Genomic DNA, 22,284 nt, shown 5'->3' on the forward strand with positions numbered 1-22,284 from the left:
TTGTGACGTAGACGGACGAAACTGTAAAGGACAGACAGTAGTACTCAGTCAGCAAGTAGCTTTTTCAAAATATCTCACAAAAATTCTTGGCCAGCGGTACCAATTGGTGCGTACTTTTCCAGGAGCAATCGGCCACTCTTCCTTACTTAAAGCGTGTATGCTCTGTCAACAAAGCAACATCACTTGTTGAATTCTATCTTCAGAAGCACAAGTGCAAATGGACAAATGCACAGGACCGTGGCTGGAGCACTCTATGAAATGGGCAAATTCACCACTGGATGACTGTCAAGAAAGTATATCCATCCATACTGCAGAATTCTCTTCTTTGTCAGCATTAAACACGACACAAAACATTTACACAGAAAAATGTCTCAAGTATTTTGTAGTAAAGAAAACAAGTTACATAACGTGCTGGATATAATCTCATTTGAAGAGCAAAAGCAAAATGTGCCTCACAGGTCAAAGTGTGAGCAGAGGAGTGTGCTCAGCTTTCAGGATACACTCTCATGGACTGTCTGTGCACACTAGCCGGGGGCAGACCTCATGGACTGTCTGTGCACACTAGCCAGGGGCAGATCTCATGGACTGTCTGTGCACACTAGCCGAGGGCAGATCTCATGAACTGTCTGTGTGCACACTAGCCAAGGGCAGATCTCATGGACTGTCTGTGTGCACACTAGCCAAGGGCAGATCTCATGGACTGTCTGTGCACACTAGCCGGGGGCAGATCTCATGGACTGTCTGTGTGCACAATAGCCAAGGGCAGATCTCATGGACTGTCTGTGCACACTAGCCGAGGGCAGACCTCATGGACTGTCTGTGCACACTAGCCGAGGGCAGATCTCATGGACTGTCTGTGCACACTAGCCAAGGGCAGATCTCATGGACTGTCTGTGTGCACACTAGCCGAGGGCAGATCTCATGGACTGTCTGTGCACACTAGCCAAGGGCAGATCTCATGGACTGTCTGTGCACACTTGCTGAGGGCAGATCTTATAAACTGTCTGTGTTCACACTAGCCGGGGGAAGATCTCATGGACAGGCTATGCACACTAGCCGAGGGCAGATGACAAAGGCACTCCAATCTGTGAAGAAATGTGTTTAATAAATGGTATGTGGTAATTATTATCTACACTGAAAATAGAGAGGTTTGGTCTATACGTACACCAATTATTAAAAAAATTAATTTAAAATAAAAACATGAAAGAAAATTAGAATGACATCAGAATAAGCAAAAATTTGATCAACAAGCTACAAAAGGCTACAGCCATGAGATAAACCAAAAACATAAGCTAGAGCAGAGCCTTAAGAGTAGGAGTTTCCACTCCTCACCAAGAGCCACTCAGAGTATGTGGACAGACAACAGCTCACACGGACAGGCAAAGGGACCTGTGCCTATAATCCCAACACTCAGGAAACTTATGACTGAAGGGAAACTGAGGCAAAAGGACTAACAAAGTTAAAGACCAGCCTGGTCTACACAGTGAGTTCTCTGCCAGCCTGAGCTACAGTGTGACAACTGTTTCAAAAGAGGGAAAAGGGGGGAGAGGGGGCTGGGGAGATGCTTGGCAGACAGAGGCACAAAAGCTTGAAGACCTAAGTTTGATCCACAGGTTCCACAAGGAAGCAGGAGAGAATCAGCTCCTGAGACGTACCCTGTAGTGCATGTGTGTGCTGTGGTGTATGCAAACACACACCCACACACACGCGCGCACACACACATACGCACTTTAAAAAGTGAACATATAAAATTTAAAGAAAAATGCTATATACAGTATTTTTTTCAAATATATATGGGAAAAGGAAGACATTACTCAATTAAACAATGAGCATGAAGTGAACAAGCACTTCAACCACTCTCAAGAAGTAGTGAGTTGGGCTGGAGAGATGGCTCAGAGGTTAAGAGCACTGACTGCTCTTCCAGAGGTCCTGAGTTCAATTCCCAGCAACCACATGGTGGCTCACAACCATCTGTAATGGGATCTGATGCCCTCTTCTGGTGTGTCTGAAGACAGCTACAGTGTACTCATATAGAATAAATAAATAAATAAATAAATAAATAAATAAATAAATAAATGTAATCTTATAGTTTTAAAAAAAAAAAACAGAAAAAAAAAGTAATGAATCTGTGAACAAAGTCATACACCATGTCATTAAGTAAAGCAAAAAAGAAATCATGTGGGACTTCTGAACACTTATCAGAAGAGCTAAACATTGAAACAGCTTGGGGTCTGGCCCGGCAACACCAAAGAACAAGAGGAAGAAATGGAAAGTGTGCAGAGAGTAAGAGCCAAATGTTGGAAAGAGTGTGAACATTTACACACTACTGGGGGCCCGACGCTTCTGAGCACTGAACGAAATATAACACTTAAGATAAAACACCTGTACATAGCTCAGAAGGCATGTACGCAAGACTCAGGACTTAAATGAACATATGTGCGCTGTTTTAATATACATATCTATGAAACATCTATCTATAAAACATGTGTTTTAATTTCACATGTCTATAAATCTGACAATATTAAAATGTTCATTAGTCAGATTTGGCCATACCACATAAACAGTACAGCCAACTACAGTAATGTCAATAACAGCTGTCTCCTGTACAAAAGAAGTACACTGAACAAAAGAGAATGCAGAATTCCACTTTGTATAGTTCAGAAACAGGCAGGCCCAGTACACGGACCTGCGGCCTACAACAGTGGTCTCTACGAAGGTTCTGGGCAGCGAGTCGAGAGCAGCTTCTCAGACTCTGGCAGGCTGGATGTGGTCACTGCAGGCAGTCACACTCCTTCAGAAATACGCACTGAGTGTCACAGCTCGGGTAACGCTTTATTCATGAAAAACGAGACACAGTCTAAAGCCTATCACCCCGAACACACCCAATGTGATGCTATCACCCCGAACACACCCAATGTGATGCGCTCTTGGGACTCATGGGAGAAAAAGGAAAAAGAAAAACAGATTTGGTGATAACATGTCCATAATCTTAAGAGGCTGAGGCAAAGGAATATGAGTTTGAGGCCAGCCTGGGCTACATAGTGATTTATGAAGCAACCTGGGCTATAAAATAAGAATGTCTTTTAAAAGTATTTAAAAAATAAAAAAACTAAGTTTGGGCAATAACGAAAATGTTTTAAAAGCACCTTTATGAATAACTAAAACATCAATATTTAAGTAAGTACTGACACACTGGAAAGAGGGCTGAGTGTGTATTTCCCAGTTGGGAATGGCTCCCAACTCTCTGTAACTCCATTCCCAAGAGATATAATGTTGTCTCCTGTCCTCCGGGCGCACACATGGTGTACATACATATACAGAGGCACTCACACATACATATGAAATAAAAGTAAATAATTCTTTAAAAAATAAATAAAGTGCTATTATGACCCACAGAATAAGATCAGTAGCTATTTATGGAGTCCCTGTAAGTGCCAAGAATCACATGATCAATGATGATGTAAAAAGCAGATGACTAGGGGGTTGGGGATTTAGCTCAGTGGTAGAGCGCTTGCCTAGCAAGCGCAAGGCCCTGGGTTCGGTTCCCAGCTCCAAAAAAAAAAAAAAAAAAGCAGATGACTTAGACATGATGGAGCTGCCTGTAAGGCCTACACGGGGAGAGACAGACATCAGGAGGTCAAGCTTGAGACTCTGTCAATGGAGGAGACAAGAGGGACAGGAGGCTAAGGGAGAGTACAGTCTTTATTCTTGACCTCAAAGGAGCAACTGGTTGAATGGCTTTTACCAAGGAAGAAAAGCATGTGAGACGGAGAGAAGCGGGGGCAGGCCTGTCTGGGCCCAATGTTAAAGAGCAAGAGTGTCTTCCTCACAGCACAGAAACCGCAGTGGCTCCTTTGAGAAGAAACTTGGCAGCACTATAGACCTACAGAACAGAATGCTTAAAAATACCCACCTGCCTGATGAATTATTTAAAAATAGGACGTAAGACTAAGATGGTAACTGTACTTTTAAAGAACCTCATGCATAGAAACATATGGAAACATATCAGATGTGTCTTTTAATTCACCTCTTTAAATGATCTTTAAGGAAGCCACACTGTACAATACAAATCAACCATGTGAGAATGTTACACAGTGGGCACCGTACTGCATCCTTTGGAGTTTCTAAAATATGTATATTTTCAGAGGCAAGTTTAAAACAAAAGCAGATCCTGTTTAAAAATAAAGCAATAGACCTTTTCATTTATGACAACCTAAATGTTATTCCTATAGTTATGAGAAGCATTTTGTACACTGAAATCCCATAAAATAAGATTTTTCTGTATGACGGTTTTAAAACTGCCTACTATCTTCTAGATTTGTTTGGTCATAAAATGCCGAGAGGCAGAGAGGTACAGAAAGAACAGCCTTTCCAGCAATGTCTCTCTAATACTATTTTCTAAGACGCTTGTTGTTGAAGCTCCATTATGAAATCAAAGATGCATTCACTTGAAATGAAACCAGAAGCACCTAGGAAAAAAAGCTGCTGAATGCATTTCCTAAACGAAATCAACAATAACAATAATATTAAAAGCACAAGCGATATTCTCCTAACATAAAAATAAGCCAGTGTGACAGCCTAGATAAAGAATGTCCCACACTCAAATCTCCAGGGAATTGGGGGACAAGTATAGAATGAAAAAGCCAAAACCCAGATGGAGTCAAGAGCACGGTCCCCACCTCAGAAGCGTGCGGCACTCCTGTGCACTGCTCTGCAGGAAGCTGACCCCGCCATGGAAGGCTTCAATGCACTGGACAGGTAGGAGGGCGTCTGGCATTGAGGCAAAGTTTACCTGGAGTAGACTAAGAACACTTGAGGAAGCCAGCATGACAACTTCCTCAGAAGGTTCTGGAGCAGGAGGAAGGCCAGGGCAGGTGACACCTCAGAACAGGAGGCAGGACCTAAGCGTGACTGCAGGGCTGGATTCTGTACGGCCCAAAGGGAAAGCAGCAGCTGTTTCCTGCCTCTGACTCCAGAGTGGTCACACAGGCTAGAAAAGGAGGAAAGATGGCATGGCGGTGGTGATGGCACAGGAGACTAAAGTGACAGAAAGCTCCATGATAGAGAACTTAGCGAAGAGAACAAAGAAAGGTGGCCATGCACACGAGGGGGATGGGAAGATAGAAGATGTCACCCCCAGGCGAAATACTGGACCTCGATTCTGGGAACAAATTCGTTTACAGTGACAGAGTGGGCCAACGTTGTGCCCAAGGGCTCAGTGGCTGAGCTGTAGCAGTCATTAGACTAGAAAAGGGGAACATGGGCTAGCTCAGGGAAGAATGGTGAGAGGCGTTCGTTCACTAGCTGGTAGCAATGCTTTGTGAGATTGCACAGCACTGCACTGAACATCAGAGAAAGAGACGGGACGCCAGAAGACTCCAGAAAAGGCTGCAAAGGAGGCTTCCAAAGACTTCATCAAAAACCCAATCATTAACGATACTAATTTTGACAAACCTTATGAGTAGACTCTTGAAAAAGATCAGAAACACTTAAACATAAACTAAATTACTCATTGACTTATTTTAATTTAATGGGAGAACAAATTTTTCATTGCAAAATATTAAAATTATATCTATCAAAATAGCAAACAATCACCTATAATCCTATCACCTTAATATAACTACTATTGTAGTAATTTTAGCATACTATAATTATACATTTTCACTAATTGTGTTCCAATTGACCATATGCAGTATTAAGCAACATGTATTCTTCCATATAACACATGACAATTTGCTAAGTACATTCTCAAAATGTATAAATCACCGACTGCCTAGCAAGCCGAGGGCTCTGATAAATTATGAAAGGCATAAATCAGCATGTAAAGGTTTACATGTCCAAGTTCAATCTGAGAAGTAGATAATTAACAGCATCCAACGTGGAAAAGCCATCCCTAAAGACCGGGAGGAGAACAGCAGGCTAGTTTCCAGACACAGTCACACCAGGTCACTGACAAGCCAAAAGATTTACCTGGAAGAAATCTTACAAAACGTGGCATGAAATGAAACCTCGGACAGCAGGGAGGGCTGTCTTCAAACAAAGGACCTAAAGCAGACAAGGAGAAAGAAAGAAAAGAGATTTCAGACCACCACAGAAAGCACACACTGCAACTTAATTCCCAAGATTTATGGTAACCACAAAAAAAACCAGCACCAGAAGCAGGGACATAAGCAGGACCACTTCCCCCACTCTGCCTCAATAGCGTAATCAATCATCAGCAACTGCCTCAGGTGCCAGCCAGGCCTGCAGTGAGGGGCTCCTGCTACTCTCGGGGAGGATGAAAGCCAAGAGGCAAATACAAAAAAGTCACTTTGTAAATTAAAAACTAGCAGCATCTTCGTTAGAACTGGAGCATGGCGTTAGATGATCCGCTATATGTTAATTCCGTCGGTTTTCAATCAATACATAGAACGATGCTGCTGGTTTAGGAAACCATTAAGCAGCGCACTTGTGTTTTAAAAAGCATCTCATTCATTTCATTTAAAAACTACCTTCCAAAAATCTTCCTTCGATATCCAGGTTTAAAAATAAGCAAATTAAAAAATCTGCTGGAACTGGGGCACCTGCAAGACCTCGTGTTCACCCCACGAGTGCCTGTAAGTTTTAATGAGTAATTGGTTCTCTAATTTAATAAACTGTTATCTTACAAAGTCACTATATTTAAAATACTAATGACAGATTTATTCCCTAATATATACAAATCAAGGTAGTTCTATTAGTAACTAGAACCATTCTTGGCTACCGACAGCACGGACAAACCACAGCCACCCATGCCTGCTGACCACCAGCAAGCGTTCCTATAGCTAACACGCTTTTCCTTACATGTTTACAGAGTAAAAACTCCAGCCATGCTCCCACCATGTCCTCAGAGTTTATATGCACCGCGATTTGCATCTTAGAAGTGCTTCTCTTTTTGTAAGGCCTAATATTTACCTTTAAGATTCCAGTCGTATAACTCCAAAATATCTCTGAATAGGAACAATGAAAACAGTTCAAGTCCTTTCACACAAAAATTCTGAAAAATAAAGTCAAAATCAAATTATTATTGATCTGCAAATATACATTACCATGTCGTAGCCAAGTATCTCAAAACTATTTGTGGAAGCCATAGTAAAAGGTTTTCCTCCTTGGCTTGGCCACCGTCCTAAACGGCTTGCCGATTTCAAGTAGAAATGAAGAAGACAGTGCTGCCATTAGAATTTCTACAAAAATGTCAATTTAGCTCTTTTTACTGTACAAATAAAATATCCGAAACTTAAAGTTTTACTTGGATCCCACTTTTCTAATCTAGTTGTAAAACGTGTAAGAATCTCCTGGGAACATTGTGCTAATTGAGGCTACACACACAACTGCAAGCTGACTAGCTTGTCCCCCTCCCGCACTGTCCCTACCCCCACAACCCAGGAACACTGTTGTGAAGTTACCAAAAAGTAGAAGTCCTCTGTACCACAAAAGCTTCAAACTCTTAACAGAGGCTAAGGGCTAAGGAATACTACAGAATTCGACCAAAATTCCTCCTGCAGACAGGCTGAACAGACGACACATTTGCAAGTGCCTTTCTCTCCTAAGTCTTCTGCCTAGTTGTTTTGCCCAGGGTTCATAAATCACCCTGCATGAGATCACATCAGAAGTTATCAAGTTTTACAACACTAAGCAAGGGCTCATGACCTTAGAACCAAATAGAAGTAAAACAAAAGTAAAAACTAAAAAATCCCTACCCACAGAGGAAGGGCCAGCCCTTGCTCTCGAAGGCTATTTAAAAGCAGGTAGAATGACCAGGACTCAGTAACTGAGTGTGCAGTCGGGCATCAGGCCCTCCCCACTGCTCCCTGCCCTTCCGAGACAGTGCCCCCTGTTAGACACATTCCGGGAGCCAAAAGCGCCAGAGATCATCCCCAACGCATCAAGTCCACAAGCTTGTTTGCTGTCTCCTTGTTATTTCTTAGTGTGATTTGTTGACAACACTAAATTCCACACCAAGCAATGAATCATTCTGAGACTCGAATTAATCTTACTTTGGAATTTAAAATCCCTTGCATATATTTAGATAAATCTGCTGTTTAGCATCTGCAATGAAAAACAATTAGAAAAAAAATGTAAATATATGGGAAGAGAAATGAACCAAGCACTGATCTTGTCACTGGCGATAATGAGTAAGATTATGCCGACAGCCCTCGGAGTCAGTGTCACTATTCCGATTCTCTGTGACACTGGCCGGTCCCCAAACTCTGTCCCCTAGGCAAAACTGAGAACAGATGTGCAGTGACTACCAGCAGATGCAGCACGAGCACACATGGGTTCAGAAGTAGGTCAGTGAGTTTAAAGTTTTGACTGTGGCACCAGAGCTTATCACAGGGACACTTTTGACGGGGCACACGGTATTTCAGGGGTCTCAAGCGGCAAAAAGCTAGAGCTGACCAACTACAACTATGGTTTGGTTTTGTTGTTGTTTTTCTTTTTCTTTTCTAAGAGAAAAATATTATAAAAACAGAGTAAATACAGGAAGCCGTTAAGCTCTCCTCTCTCTTACCTCAGGCATCATCTCTTCAATAAAATGAATCGTGTAGTCTATGTTGAATCGAATTACTTTACACAGTGGAATCTGCAAGAGAAGAGCTGTTGAGGCCCCAGCATTTCTCTCCGGCTAACAATGCAGGACTCACTGTCTAACCCAGCCCAGCAACCGAGTCCAGTTTTACCTTCACTTAACCTGGCAGCAACCTTGGCAAGACGCTCAATCCCAGCCTCTGCTTTCTGTTCTGGTTGGTTTGTTTGTTCTGGTTTTGTTTTTTGAGCTAGTGTCTCACTCTTTGTCCCCGTTGGTTTAGACCTCCTGTGTAGACTACTAGACTAGGCTGGCCTCAAATTCAGAGAAATTTGCAAGCCTCTGCCTCCTGAACGCTGGTATAAAAGGCAATCAGTGTTGCCACTACACCTCGGCCAAACTCCTCCATTCTCATGGCAAGACCCTAGCTTTGACCGACCTTCTACACAAGGGGAGGTACTATTGGTGCTTCCTTATGTGATTAACAGAGCAACACGAACAACACAAGAACACACTAGACCAAACATGCCACCTCTAGAAAAGAATTAGAAAGCCAATTGTGTACTTATTCTACCTTAATTCTTCACACAGATCAGGAATGGTAGCAGTTTATCAGTTACATTAATTTAGTTCCTTGATCCGTTCACAATGCACATCTCGCTCTATGGGTCTCTGACAGCCAGTACAACCAACAAGTATAGAACACAATAGGTAGTGTTCGCTGGGCAAGAACTGATCTGACCTCCTCCGGGTTTACTCGTGTAACTGTCACAGGGGAGCCATCAGTACCTGGCCTAAGGGAACAGGTAGCTGGAAAAGAGGACTTTTGATTCTAGACAATTCTTCCCTCCCAAAAAGGGCAGTCCTCATTACACATCCGAGCACCCAGAGTGTGTGAGGACTGGGGACTCAGCATGAACTAACCCAAACTGTCTCCTCCTCCCAGTGAACCGTCAAACAGCAGCCTAGTATCCAGACACGAGAGGATCCCATAATAGAGTTCTCAATGAATGAAAGAGTGGGGGAGGGAAGGAAGGAGGTTAAGGAACTGGCTAGCTGGGCACAATAATTGAAACCAGAGGCCCTGGAGATGTGTTACACCATCTTTCTGGCTTAGCAATCTGTCCATGAAACAATGTAATCACTTTTACAAACCACAGCTGTCAGAAAGAAACAAACTTTAATTCTCCCAGGAAGAGGAATAGTAAGAATATAGAAAAATAGTCTTACAATGCCATCTGCTGGAAAAAAAAGTTTAGCTTTTAGATACTTTTTTTTTAATATAGTGGTTGCTATCTTTAACTTGTGTTATAATTAACTTGAATATGGGATTCCTTTTCAATGTTCTAGATTTCTTGTGTCCTCAGTCCTCAGCTAACCAATGAAATATACTTAATACACTGTTGTTTTTCCAACCTGCTTTAATCCCACAGACATTTAATGAGTTAAGAGTTACAAATTGGTACATAATTTAACCTGGTTTTATCTTTCTTTTTTTTAAAAAAAAAAAAAAAGATTTATTTACTGCAGCTGTTTTCAGAAATACCAGAAGAGGGCATCAGATCCCATTACAAATGTTGTAAGCCACCATGTAGTTGCTAGGAATTGAACTCAGAACCTCTGGAAGAGTCATTGCTCTTAACCGCTGAGCCATCTCCAGTTTTAAAATACCCATTCTTTTTTTTTTTTTAAAGAAAAAAATGTATTTATTTATTAAATATAAAGTACACTGTAGCTGTCTTCAAACACACCAGAAGAGGTTGCTGGGATTTGAACTCAGGACTTCTGAGTCATCTCTCCAGCCCAAAATACCTATTCTTTACTACTATCTATATAAGGTTCATGCTTTAGAATGAGCCACAGGCTTAAAAAGCAAGGATCTAGATAGAGTCCAACAGAATGGCATAAGGCTCTCTCCCTAAAGCTCCTCAGACAATGGGAGGAGTGTGAATTCCAAGTCAGCCTGGAAAGCACAGGGAGATCTCATTCCTCTATAATACCAGCACTTGGGGGTAAAGGCAGGAGAGCTGCGAAGCTGAGGCCAGCACAGTCTACACAGTAGATTCTATGTCAGCCTAAGAAATACAGCAAGAATCTGCTCAAAAAGAACAGGAAAAGGGGAAGAAAAGAAAACAAGGGCACATAGAAACATACGGGCGAAGAGGGAAGGTTCTGGAACACAGAGAAAAGGGACCAGTGAAGTCACTTAGCTCTACAGAAAGCACAGTGCACACAGAGAGAAGCCAGATGCTGCTAGGGAGAAATGAACAGTCGTGCTGTCCTTATGACCCACACCAAGGCCAGGTCTACTGCTATATCCCAATGTCTTTCAAGTACATTCCCATAGGAGACTACCACAGTTTATAGATGTCACAACATAACAAACTGTGGAACGGCTTAGAGAGACCGGAAGGAGCAGAGGACCAGGTTACAGTCTGATACATCCGTCCAGGTATCAAGGCCCAGAAAAGACGGATGAACGTTAGGTCTCACAAAGGTTCAATGCCAATCCTGGCTAGTTTCCTGTCAACTGCAAGCTACAGTCATTTGGGATGAGGTCTCTCAACTGAGAAAATGCCTCCATAAGATCTGCCTCCAGACACATGTACAGTGTGATTGATTGACAAGATGTCCCAGCTCACTGGGCAGTGCTACAATTGGGCTGGTGGTGCTGTAAGAAAGCATGAGGAACAAGCCAGTAAGCAGGGCTCCTCCACAGCCTCTGTATCGGTTCCTGCCTTGAGATCCTGCTCTTCCTGACTTCCTGGGATGATGGACTACAAGCTGTAATGTAAAACAACTCTCTCTTCCTCCAGTTGCTTTTGGTCATGGTGCTTTACCACAGCAGTAGAAACCCTAACTGAAGCGACATCAGAGGGGACGTTACAGACACATGCCAACCGACAATCTAAAGACAGAGCCAGGGCAAAGCTACTCATGGCAGCTGTCTGGCATCACGAGATGCACACAGGGGGAGGTGAATCATTCAGCAAGAGTGTACACAGGAGGGAAAACTGAGTTCTGTGACCACACAACAGGCAAGCAGAGAAGAGTAGCAACCTTTCCTCCTCCTCCCTGGGAGGAGCAAGCAGCCTCTTGCAACAAAACTCATTGCTGGGCTTTGTTCTTCAAATATTCTCAGGACACACTTCGGGCTTCCATCCGTACCACCAGGGTCCTTCTGAGAGGCAGAGAGCTGGAAAGGCCTCACTCCCCACCAGGTCATGTCTTCATCTCTGTCTGAGACTGAGAGAGAATTCATCCTCTCTACACACATCGCTGAACCAACACAGCTTCCATCAACCCACAAAATAACATGAATGCCTAGCACTTCTTAAAACAGGTTTGATTACTTAAGCACAGCTGTATCCTGATACCAACTCCTAACCCTAACAGCAAAATTAATTAACTGGTAACCACCTCCACCGATCCATACACTCAGGCCCTATTTCTTCTAGACAGTGAATGACATCAGTGGTCAGAAAAATAGAAAGCCAACCAAGTTCTTGATCACAGAAATGATCATGGAGTTTTCTTATGCATATGACAATGTAACGAGATATGGTACAAGTATTACACTTTTTCAAACTTTATACTGCCAAAGCCACCAACATCAGGTATTATAAGAACCCACAAGTATAACTACACGACAGAACAAAGTCCCTCCAGAATGCTACACACTTAGCCAAGATAGCTCTCAATCCACTCCACTTTAAGACTTTAAGCCTAGGTGCCAGAGCTAGCTCAGGTCAAGAGTCTATGTGACCATAACACGTAGGCTCTCCCCGTTAATGGGCTCGTTCTGAGAAATGTGTCAGAGATGCAGTTTAAAAACCTTTTTGTGTAAGCATCTATCTCAAATTCCAAAGCTCTTTGATGGCTCTAGGTCCTATGAACTTTAGAATACTCGATTCAAAATTTTATTTCTATTAACAACATCACTCAAAAGAATGATAGGGCTCTTTATTATGAACTGAAGTCCTCAGACTTGTTAGGAAATTCAGTGTTTATATAAATATATGCTGAGGTAAGGGATGTTATTGCTTTGGTTTTGGTTTCATCTCTTATATAACACAATAAAAATGGAGTAATTTAGTATAACTGCCTCTCAGCATCAAGCCTTGTGCTGGGAAACTTTTTTCAAAAAATTATCTCTAAAGAAAAAGAATCGGACCTTGTACTCACTCTTGCTGTAACACTAAGACTGTTCTAGAAAAGCAAATACATAGTTCAGGGCCAATCAGGACCACACAGTAAGATCCTGTCACACAAAAAAAAAAAAACAAAATAAAAATTCTACTTTCAAACATAAGTCAGGGGCTGGAAGGATGGCTCAGCAGTTACTAGCATTTACTGCTCTCAGAGGAGACCTGAGACTGAGTCCCAGCACCCATGTCAGGAAGTGCACAGTCTCCTGTACGTCCATCTCTAGGTGATCTGGCTTCCATGGGTACCTGCACACTTATGCACATACCCACACAGACACACATAGATGTATAATGAAAATCAAAGATAAATCTTTCTTTGGGAAAAAAAAAAGGCCTGATTTTAATTAAAACCCTAAACACAGCTATCATTTATTAACCTCAAAGAATCACCAGTCCAAAGTAAAGCAAAAAACAAAAAGAATTAAAAGATTCAAACTCAGGGGCTGGAGAGATGGCTCAGTGGTTAAGAGCACTGACTGCTCTTCCAGAGGTCCTGAGTTCAAATCCCAGCAAACACATGGTGGCTCACAACCATCTGTAATGGGATCTGATGCCCTCTTTTGTGTGTCTGAAGACAGCTACAGTGAACTTATAAATAAAAGAAGAACCTAGGTCAGAGAGAGAGAGAGAGATTCATTCATAGACAGACAGACAGACATAGTGATGTACATACATGGCATAAAGGCAGAAGGAAACTACCACAGGGAGAGAAAGAAACTAACAATTGGGAATGGAGGATATGAGAATGCTACAGCAATATGAACGAATGAAATATCATAAGGAAACCTATGACTGTATATTTATAATATGACAATCTTCTAAAAGAAGACTCTCCAAAAACCAGACATGGTTACGCATGCCTGCACTCTGGGTATAAGAGACTAAGGCGAGAAGATCCAAGTTTAAAGACCTTGGGCTACAAATGCCAGGCCAGCTTGGGCTACTTAATGAGGCCTCATCTCAAAAATCCAGGGCTGGAGAGATGGCTCAGTGGTTAAGAGCACTGACTGCTCTTCCAGAGGTCCTAAGTTCAATTCCCAGCAACCACCTGGTGGCTCACAACCATCTGTAAGAGATCCGATGCCCTCGTCTGGTGTGTCTGAAGACAGCTACAGTGTACTTATATCTAATAAATGAATAAATCTTTAAAAAAAATCCAAAAGGTTAAATGAATACATAAAAATCTGTAGGATGATATAACATAGAAAAAAAACATGAGAAAGCACCATTTTAAGTTAGTGTCCGTACCTAGAATTACATCTACTTAATAAAGTAACAAGTACACAGGTTGAGAGACAGAAGCGAGGCAGGAGCAAGATTTGACTCAGACTCCAGCGGGAAGTCCACGTTCCAAGTAGGTGCAGTCAGGTGACTTTCTGACTGCGGGCAAACACCACAGTGAAACTCAAACTCACAAGTCTCCACAGGACACTCAGCCCAGGTAAAGCACTGCCACACTCTTCCCAACACTACTACGGCAAGCGCCATCAACCTCAAGACCAGATGAGCACTGCAATTCCCAAGGCTGCCAACCTCAAAGCGGGATGACTCTGATGCAGAAACAGAGAGTCCAGCCATTTAGACTGATACCCAGAAAACCATCCCTAACGACCAGATACACACCACATGTCCTACTGTCGGACCAAGTCTCCCAACAGATACAGCCCTCGAATTCAAAACCAGAAACCCTGTGAGGTCACTGTTTCTCCTTCCTTGCTCAGGGATGTTACGTTCCTTTCAAACTTCAACTTTCCTTTGAAGGACGACAACCCCAAAATAGTTCATCACATCACCCCGCAGTTTATCCTCTTTTTCAATGTTTCACACTCTCGAAATGTTACTCTAACGCGTTTACTTACACCGTTTAATGCAGCCCAAACCTGTGACTCATTAGCAGACTCACAGGCCTGCCTGAGACATGGCTGCAGCCGCCCTGCAGTTCACATGGGTGGGATGCAGAATAAATGCTATGAACACGTAAAGGGGATTTATTTTGATTTGGGGGAAGGAAAGGTAAAGGAAAGGCAGGGGAGGCAGGTCTGGGGAAGGAGACGGGAGCCACCTGGCATACTTACATTGGTCAGAGGGGCATGTGCAAACATAGAAAATCCTTCAAAGATATACTCATGATCATCGTATTCTATGACCGTTGGCCTGTCCGTCTAAAGGTAAACAAGAACACAAACAAGATTTAAGTTAAGCATGTGCAGGAATTTACCCGGAGACAAACTCACTCAAGGCATAAACAAAAGCGACTTAGTAGGCTCAACATTTTCCCAAATATCAGGAAATATACACTAAATTAATATACATTAATCTGAAGTGGAATTCTCTGGCTTCAGGTGTTATGTATCACACTATATACTTAAATAACCACTAATGTTTCTACTGTACGCCATTGAGAAAACTACAGGCTATATGTAGCTTCCTTTCCTAGAAGTTCATTTTCTCTAATTCCACAACACTGCTGGCTCTGCTTCCCTGAACTGTACTTTGGAACAAATAAAGGCTGACAGCACTAGGGTGGAGACTAGAGACAACCTAGGGAACACCCTGAGGGCCGGGACGCGTCAGAAGCCCCACCCCACAGCTGCACCCCACCATCCCCAAGAAGGCAGCCCACCAAACCCTGCAGGAGAGTGGGCCCAGACAATGCCAAAGGCTTCATTTCCTTGGGAACAGAATCTATGCTTACATGATCTACGTGTCAATCTCAGCACAGCAGACTCTCTTCCTCAGAAGTCATTCTCAATAGCCAATTCTTTTGCTATTAAATGCCAATCGTGGAGCAAATTACAAAGATTGGCAGCCTAAAAGATACTTCTCACCTAGGTACTAAGCATCACTGTTTCACAAGGTACAAGATGAGAACTGGAGCCAACCAAAGAGTATTTATATACACATAGTATTCTTTTGTCAATGTAACTGTCACTTTCTATTTGAGTGACCCAATACGACTAAATTAGATGTAATGAAAAGATTCTGACGAACAAGGATTAATAATGAGCGGTACAACCACTCTGATAGGCTGTTCCTTAGAGTATTAAACATAGCCAGGATACACATCAGCAATCTCAGTCCTAAGTATATACCTAGAAGATATCAAAACATATTCATACAAATGTTGTTTAATAAAATATATTTAAAATATAATCATATTACTTCCCCCATCCCTATCCTTTCCCCCAATCCCTCCTTCTTCCTACTTTATTTTACTTTGTTTTATTTCATGTGTATCTCTGTACATCCTGAGTATGCTTGGTGTCCAGAGAAGCTAGAAAAGGGAACCAGATGCCCTAGAGCTGCAGTTACAGATGGCTGTGAGCTGCCATGTGGGTGCTGGGAATCAAACGTGGGTCTTCTGGAAGAGCAGCAGGTGCCCTAAACTGCTGGGTCATCACCTCAGCCCCACACACGTACTCCAATCAACACTATTCACAACAGCAAACAATGGAAACAACCAAGCCCATTAACTGAATGAATAGATAAGTGAAACATATTGTAATCATACAATACACATACAAACACACACACACACACACACACACACACACACACACACAGAGTATTACCTGACCATTAAAACAAAAAAACCCACTATAGAGGATGCAGGTTACATAGCTCTGTGTATAGTAACAAAAGACTCTGAGTTGGATAAAAGAAAGAAAGAAGAACATGGGAAGGAGGGAGAGAGGGGAGGGAAATACTGACACATGCTACAACACAGGCAAATCTTAAAAAGCAAAAAACAAAACCAAAAACAACCTCCAAGTAAAAGAAGCGAAACAGAAAAAGCAGCTACTATTCGGCCCCTAGGAAAAGTAGAGGCCAGACGAGCCCACCAGACACATGCCACCTAAAGGATGCAAAGTTTCTTCTAGGATAAATGTTCCAAAGTTAGACTGTGGTGGTTACAAGTCTGTAATTATGTTAAAATCATGACTTACACACTTTCAATGGGTAAAGCTGATGACACAAGATGTCTAGCTAAATAAACATATTAAAATCTGTAATTATGAATAATCTTGAAATCAAGACTTTTCAGTGCATGTAACTAAAAGTAATAAATTTTATAATATGAGAGGCAATGCGGCAGAGCACAGCATAGATATGCACTCTGGAGCAGACGCCTGCCTTCCGAAAGCCACCATCCGAAATACCTGAGCTGCCGTTACTCAGCCTCATCTATAAAAGATGGACGAATGCCCCAAGTGAGTAATACGGATAATATACACGCAGATGTGTAGTGAGATTAACCATGTTCACCACTTAGAGTGATGCTAGAACATAGTACACATGCGTGCTGACCACACTACCATACTGTCTTATTATACAATGGATTTCCTGATTTGGTCACGAGACAATAAGCCGCCATGGCTTTAAAGCATGTGGAAATGTCCTGCTTGGCTCTTCCCACACCATCGCTCCAAAGAATGCAGAATCCACTGGCTGCCATACGTGTGGTTATTGCATGGCACCAATACAAATAAAAAGACATAATAGAATGGAGGAAAGCTGAGATAAACATTAGCATGAAGAAGCTGAGTTATCCACATGATGACCTTAAGAATAAGATTAAGAACTGAACCGGAGGCTAGCTATCACGATGGCTCATGCCCGTGACCCCAGCACTGTGGAGACGAGTCAGGAGAAATGCAGTAAGTTAGAGAGCAGCCTAGGCTACGTAGCTAAGTTCCAGGCCACCCTAGGCTAGACTCTGACTCATTAGCAACTTACTAAAAAGTTGGTAGGCGGGGAGACAGTAATCCGGTAGTGGAAAAGTCGTCCAGCGTTGTTGGTCATAGGACGACAGGGCTTGATTGCCTAGGGAAAAATGAAAATGCTTTACAAATTAAGTAGAAAACCATTTTCTTTTAAAATACACTATACTGTCAGCTTCACATCTGACTACTGCTTTTATGTGTCTTCCTCAACAGACCAGTAGGAAAATACACTGCTTGCTTTATTCTCTATTAACTAAATGAAGGTTCTCAACCTTCCCATGTGCGGTAGTGGAGTGGGACCAGATTGACCTGTGATCACTAAGTGTGCTCAGTAAGACCAGAAGTGTCCATAGGCCTTATGATCTCAGTGAATCAGTATCTGTCATCAGTTGGATACCTGGGGAACATGACTAGATCCCAGTATTGACAGCAGGACCTGTTACTGGTATAATCTGTTTCTATTCAGTACAAATAGAAAAGTAAGTGACTTCAGCATCTGGGAGGGCTTTGGAGAACTCATGAACCCTGCCACCTAAGAGCCTCTCTGGGAGCCTCAGTGGGCACAACTACCAGTAGAGACTGCTCTGTCACTCTGCAAACAGCTGCACTGGGTCTCTTCATAAGGGGACTAACCTGCAAAGGCCGCCAATAGTCCAAAGTAGATAAACTATTGTGGAGTCTTTACTGGATTCTCTGACCTTTCCAGGACATTCAGGCCCTGAGGATCCTACTTAACTCTAGAATCTGTGCTATAAAACATCTGACCCTGGAATGACCTGAGATGGCTTTCCCAGTGTGCTCTAGTCCCAAGGAGACAACACTTGCAAACACCCACTGGGACGTGCCTGAATTTGTTAGTGGTCCCCTTCCTTCCTCACTTTTAAGAGCTTAATGTGAGGAGTCCAGTGCTAAGGTGCTGTCCAGGAACACCACATGTATGCCCTCCTAGGTGAACCTTGTTGAGAGGAGCATTCTTAGCACTTCTGTAGTCAGCCACCAGCTGTGGCATTTCTTGGCCCAGGAGCTGCAGACTGTATCTTTTCAGTACAAACGTAACTGCACCCACTGGGCACACCTCTTTGTGTACTCAGTGGTGTCTAAGGTGAATGCTTATTCATCTGAGTCAATTGTGTATGTGGCGGCTGACTCCTAAGTGATGAATAACAAGGCCTTACTCTGCATAAACACTAGAGATCTCGGGATCCTGATCAGTCAAGCAGAGTGATGCGGTTCTGAGGAGAGCCTTAAGACCTGAGCGTACTGTTTGGTTGTGTGTGTCCTACCTTATGGCTGTAGTCTGCAACTGACCCTGGAAGGGCATGCATACATTAGACTTGTGCTGCACTGCCATAGCTGCTGCGTGTGAGTACCACAGCCACAGCTCTGGGTGGGAATCACAGCGGGTGGCACTCTCTGTGAAAGGCTCTCAGCAGGAGTGAGTAAGGGTGAGGGTTAAGGACTCTGTGTGGATCCCCTGCTGACAGCAACAAGTGTACTCTCTGCAGGCAAACTTTTCCTTAGCCTTCACAATCAGCGGCATTGTGAAACCTTTCAGAACCAGCCATGCTCCTACATCAGGAACTACAGGCATACAGTCACTTTGCAAAACAGGCACACTTCCCACCCAACCTCCTCCAGTGAGTCACCCAACAAAGAGGGGCCCAGAGTGGTCTAAGGAATCATTTTGTCACATTGTGCCTGTTAGAAATGTCCATCGTAGAGACAGAAAGTGCATGAAGAAAGTTGACACAGGTCAATGAGCAGACTAAAGCCACCACAACCAACTGTGGAATGGTCCAAACTCCCCAAGTCAAATCAGCATTCACCCTACTGATTCTCCCAAAGAAATGAGAGTGATGACTTGCTTCTAAGAAGCCCACCTTCAACTCCAACCATCATGCTCAAGACTGGACAGCCCCAGTTCATCCGCGTCCCTAGGAGTGAGTCGTTCCCCTTCATTTCAATTCCATCACGAATGAGTCTGAGGCACTGCCCAACGCTCAGACACTTTATCCTGGCAGCACTGCCATAAAACACACAGCCAAAGTGGGTGTGTCACATTCAGCTATGAGACAAATGACTGACTGAAAGGATCCCTAGATGAATCTGGGCCATCGGTCCTGCTCTTTGTACCAGTTGTCTTTCTTTAAGAAGGTTGAAGCTCTTGAAAATGACTCTGCAGAGCTTTTAGAAAGCTGCATTTGTGCTAAGAGGGGTGGGAGGGGCCCTTGGAAATCCAGACCCGAGTTGTATCAGATCAACCTTGCATCTGGGACACCTTAGGCTCTGCTTCCAGAGAAGCTAATACGTGGCAGAATATTAGGAATAAATAAGTTAAGAATGGGAACAAAGATGGCATTTTAGAGCTGAAACACTATCTGGTGAGCAGAGTCCCTATCACTGGGATTAAGCGCAGTCCAAATGATCCCTGGCATCAGGTCTGAGAACTGGGCACCATTGGAAGAGCTAGTATAACATACCAAGTATTCAGGACTATAGAGGAAATGGTATCTACAAGAACAAGGATTGCTGTGTGATGCCTTTTAATGCTAACACCGGGGAGGCAGAGGCTGGCAGATCTCTGTGTATTCAAAGCCATTCTGGTCCATGGGGAGAGTGCCAGGACAGCCAGGACTACATAGACAAACCCTGTCTTGAAAAACCTAAACCATTTTTTAAAATTTTAAAATTTAAAAAGAAAAAAATAAGGGTCATGGAGTGTAGACATGGGCGGCAGGGGATCAATACCATCTTCCCTACCATGTTCTTCAATCCTCAGTGAGGCATGAAATCCCCCGTAGGGCTTATTAACTCTCAGCATATTTTCCCTGGCAGCTGGTGGGGCTGACAGTGTCCACTTCCAACAGGCTCCCAATGAAGCTGGCACTAATCTGAAGAGTTCACCGAGAAGACTATAGCTCAACAGAAACATAACAACAGAGGACAACGGTGGCAAGTGAATGCCAGAGGGCCTCTTGAAGACACAAGAGGAACTTCCCATCACTTGCAGTGAGACATCAGAGAAGCCAGCAAGCCAGAGCTTACCTGTGAAACAGCCATAATTCAAGGACAACTGACAACCAACCAAGCCAACAACTGTTATGCCAAGGTCAGGGCCCTGGAAACCTGGGACAGGGACATTTAGATTTTAAGTCCCCAGACTCCTCTGAACCTCCTGACTCTGTAAAGAGGGCACATCCCTCCCTGTTTAGATCACTCACCTGTACCAGAAGACAATGGGAGATCCTGTCAGACAGCAGTGCCCACACACAGTACCCAATCAATCAGCCTCCTTGCCAACAGACCTACGATGAGTTATTTCACAGCATAACCCGGTTGTACGGGTGTTTGAAAGAAAGGACTTACTTCCCAAAGGAGCTACAAGAAATAACCAGCATATCCCAGCAGCCACAGGAGTCTGCAAAGGGCCAGATGGGGAGAAAGCTTCGGGTTAAAGAAGAGTTTGTTTTACGTGGCAGAACTCAGGATCGTGGAGTTTCCTTCAAGAACTGATCTAAAGGCAATGGCACGGCTAGGAGATGTGAAATTCCTAAGTGCCCAGCCCAGACTGGAGGAAAGAGTAGGTGTTCCGGGACGGAGGTGGGACCAACAACTAAGAACTGCACAGACAATCCCCAAAAGTCATGCAAAGAGAAATGTGCTAGGGAGGAGGACTGCACCACCAAGACCAGGGCTGGCGCCCTCTGTCAGCCAGGCAGACCAGGGACAAGTAGTGGAGTTTGTCAAGAACAATGGGGATGACAGGACCTAGAAACTAAGCCAAGAGAAGCCACAACACATTATCATTATGACTAATAAAAGCAGAGCACCAGCCAAGGGGGTCTGCACCATGGTTAACAGAACATGCTGTTGCTGGGTACAAAATAAATAAGCAACCAACAAGAGGGCTGAGCAGTTTCTACAAGCAGAAGAACTAAAGACTAGCCAAAAGCCTAAAGGCAAGTTACTCCCCTGCACAGTCGCACTATCCCTTGAGCAGTATAAGCTTCATCCAGATTCTTAGACTGAAATCCACAGGCTGGAAAAGTAAACTGGCTCCAGAAGAAAAGATCCTGCTCATTGGAATCACTAAACTGGTGATGAGTCCCTATCTTTCCTAACGGGCCCTTGAGACCCTGTACAAAGCAGAAAAGAGAACCATGTCCAGATAGTTCAGTGAGCATTGGCCACAGCAGCTAAGTAACCACTGGTAGCGTACAGACTGGACGTGTTATCCTTGTACCTAGTAAGAGTAGATAGCACAATGGAGTGTTGGCCAAGTCTGGTTTAGTAAGTCTACCTCGGACCTACCGAGCACTCATTTCTCCCGCCTGAGTAGCTCACTGGAACTGACATATCTTGGCATATGAAACTATTCCCTCATTAGTTCCTAATGTGGAAGGAGAGCAACCATAATAGCATGACCAGGAAAAATCTACTTAAATTACCACCACCACTTCTTCAGCCCAAGTACCAAAAACAAGATTGCATTGCAAGGAAAATGGAGATCCGTGCCATCCTTAAGGCTCACAGAAGTACTGTGAGAATCCACCAGTATAGGAGGGTGATTGTAGGCTACCATAATGTCTCCCATGCAGCAGCTCCAAGCTCAGGGATCAAAGCTCAATGAGACATTACCCAAAATCCATGGCAGCTCATCCGGGCAATGTGTTTGTCTCCATCCAATCAGAAACGAGGACTGGAACTTCTCACTATATTATACTTCCTTCATTATATTCACAGAGATCCCAACTGTCCAGACTACAGGCCAAATTGCTCCATTATCTCTGTTGTATTATGCTATTCA

The 22,284-nt window shown here is 43.3% G+C and overlaps 1 protein-coding gene across 2 annotated transcripts in view; it reads right to left on the reverse strand.

Moving 5' to 3' along the window:
* The window catches only part of Drosha (drosha ribonuclease III), a 108,772-nt gene that overhangs the window by 62,733 nt on the left and 23,755 nt on the right, over window positions 1-22,284 (reverse strand). For both annotated transcript variants that reach the window (XM_032898758.1, XM_032898756.1), the window contains exons 9-13: window positions 17,491-17,577; window positions 14,829-14,915; window positions 8,531-8,602; window positions 6,934-7,015; window positions 5,971-6,045 (exon numbers count right to left, since the gene is read on the reverse strand). In XM_032898758.1, coding sequence (XP_032754649.1) covers window positions 5,971-6,045; window positions 6,934-7,015; window positions 8,531-8,602; window positions 14,829-14,915; window positions 17,491-17,577 — 403 coding nt within the window. The remainder of the gene's footprint in view (window positions 1-5,970; window positions 6,046-6,933; window positions 7,016-8,530; window positions 8,603-14,828; window positions 14,916-17,490; window positions 17,578-22,284) is intronic.

Source organism: Rattus rattus, chromosome 3 (genome assembly GCF_011064425.1).
Source record: "Rattus rattus isolate New Zealand chromosome 3, Rrattus_CSIRO_v1, whole genome shotgun sequence".
Classification (NCBI taxonomy): Eukaryota; Metazoa; Chordata; class Mammalia; order Rodentia; family Muridae; genus Rattus; species Rattus rattus.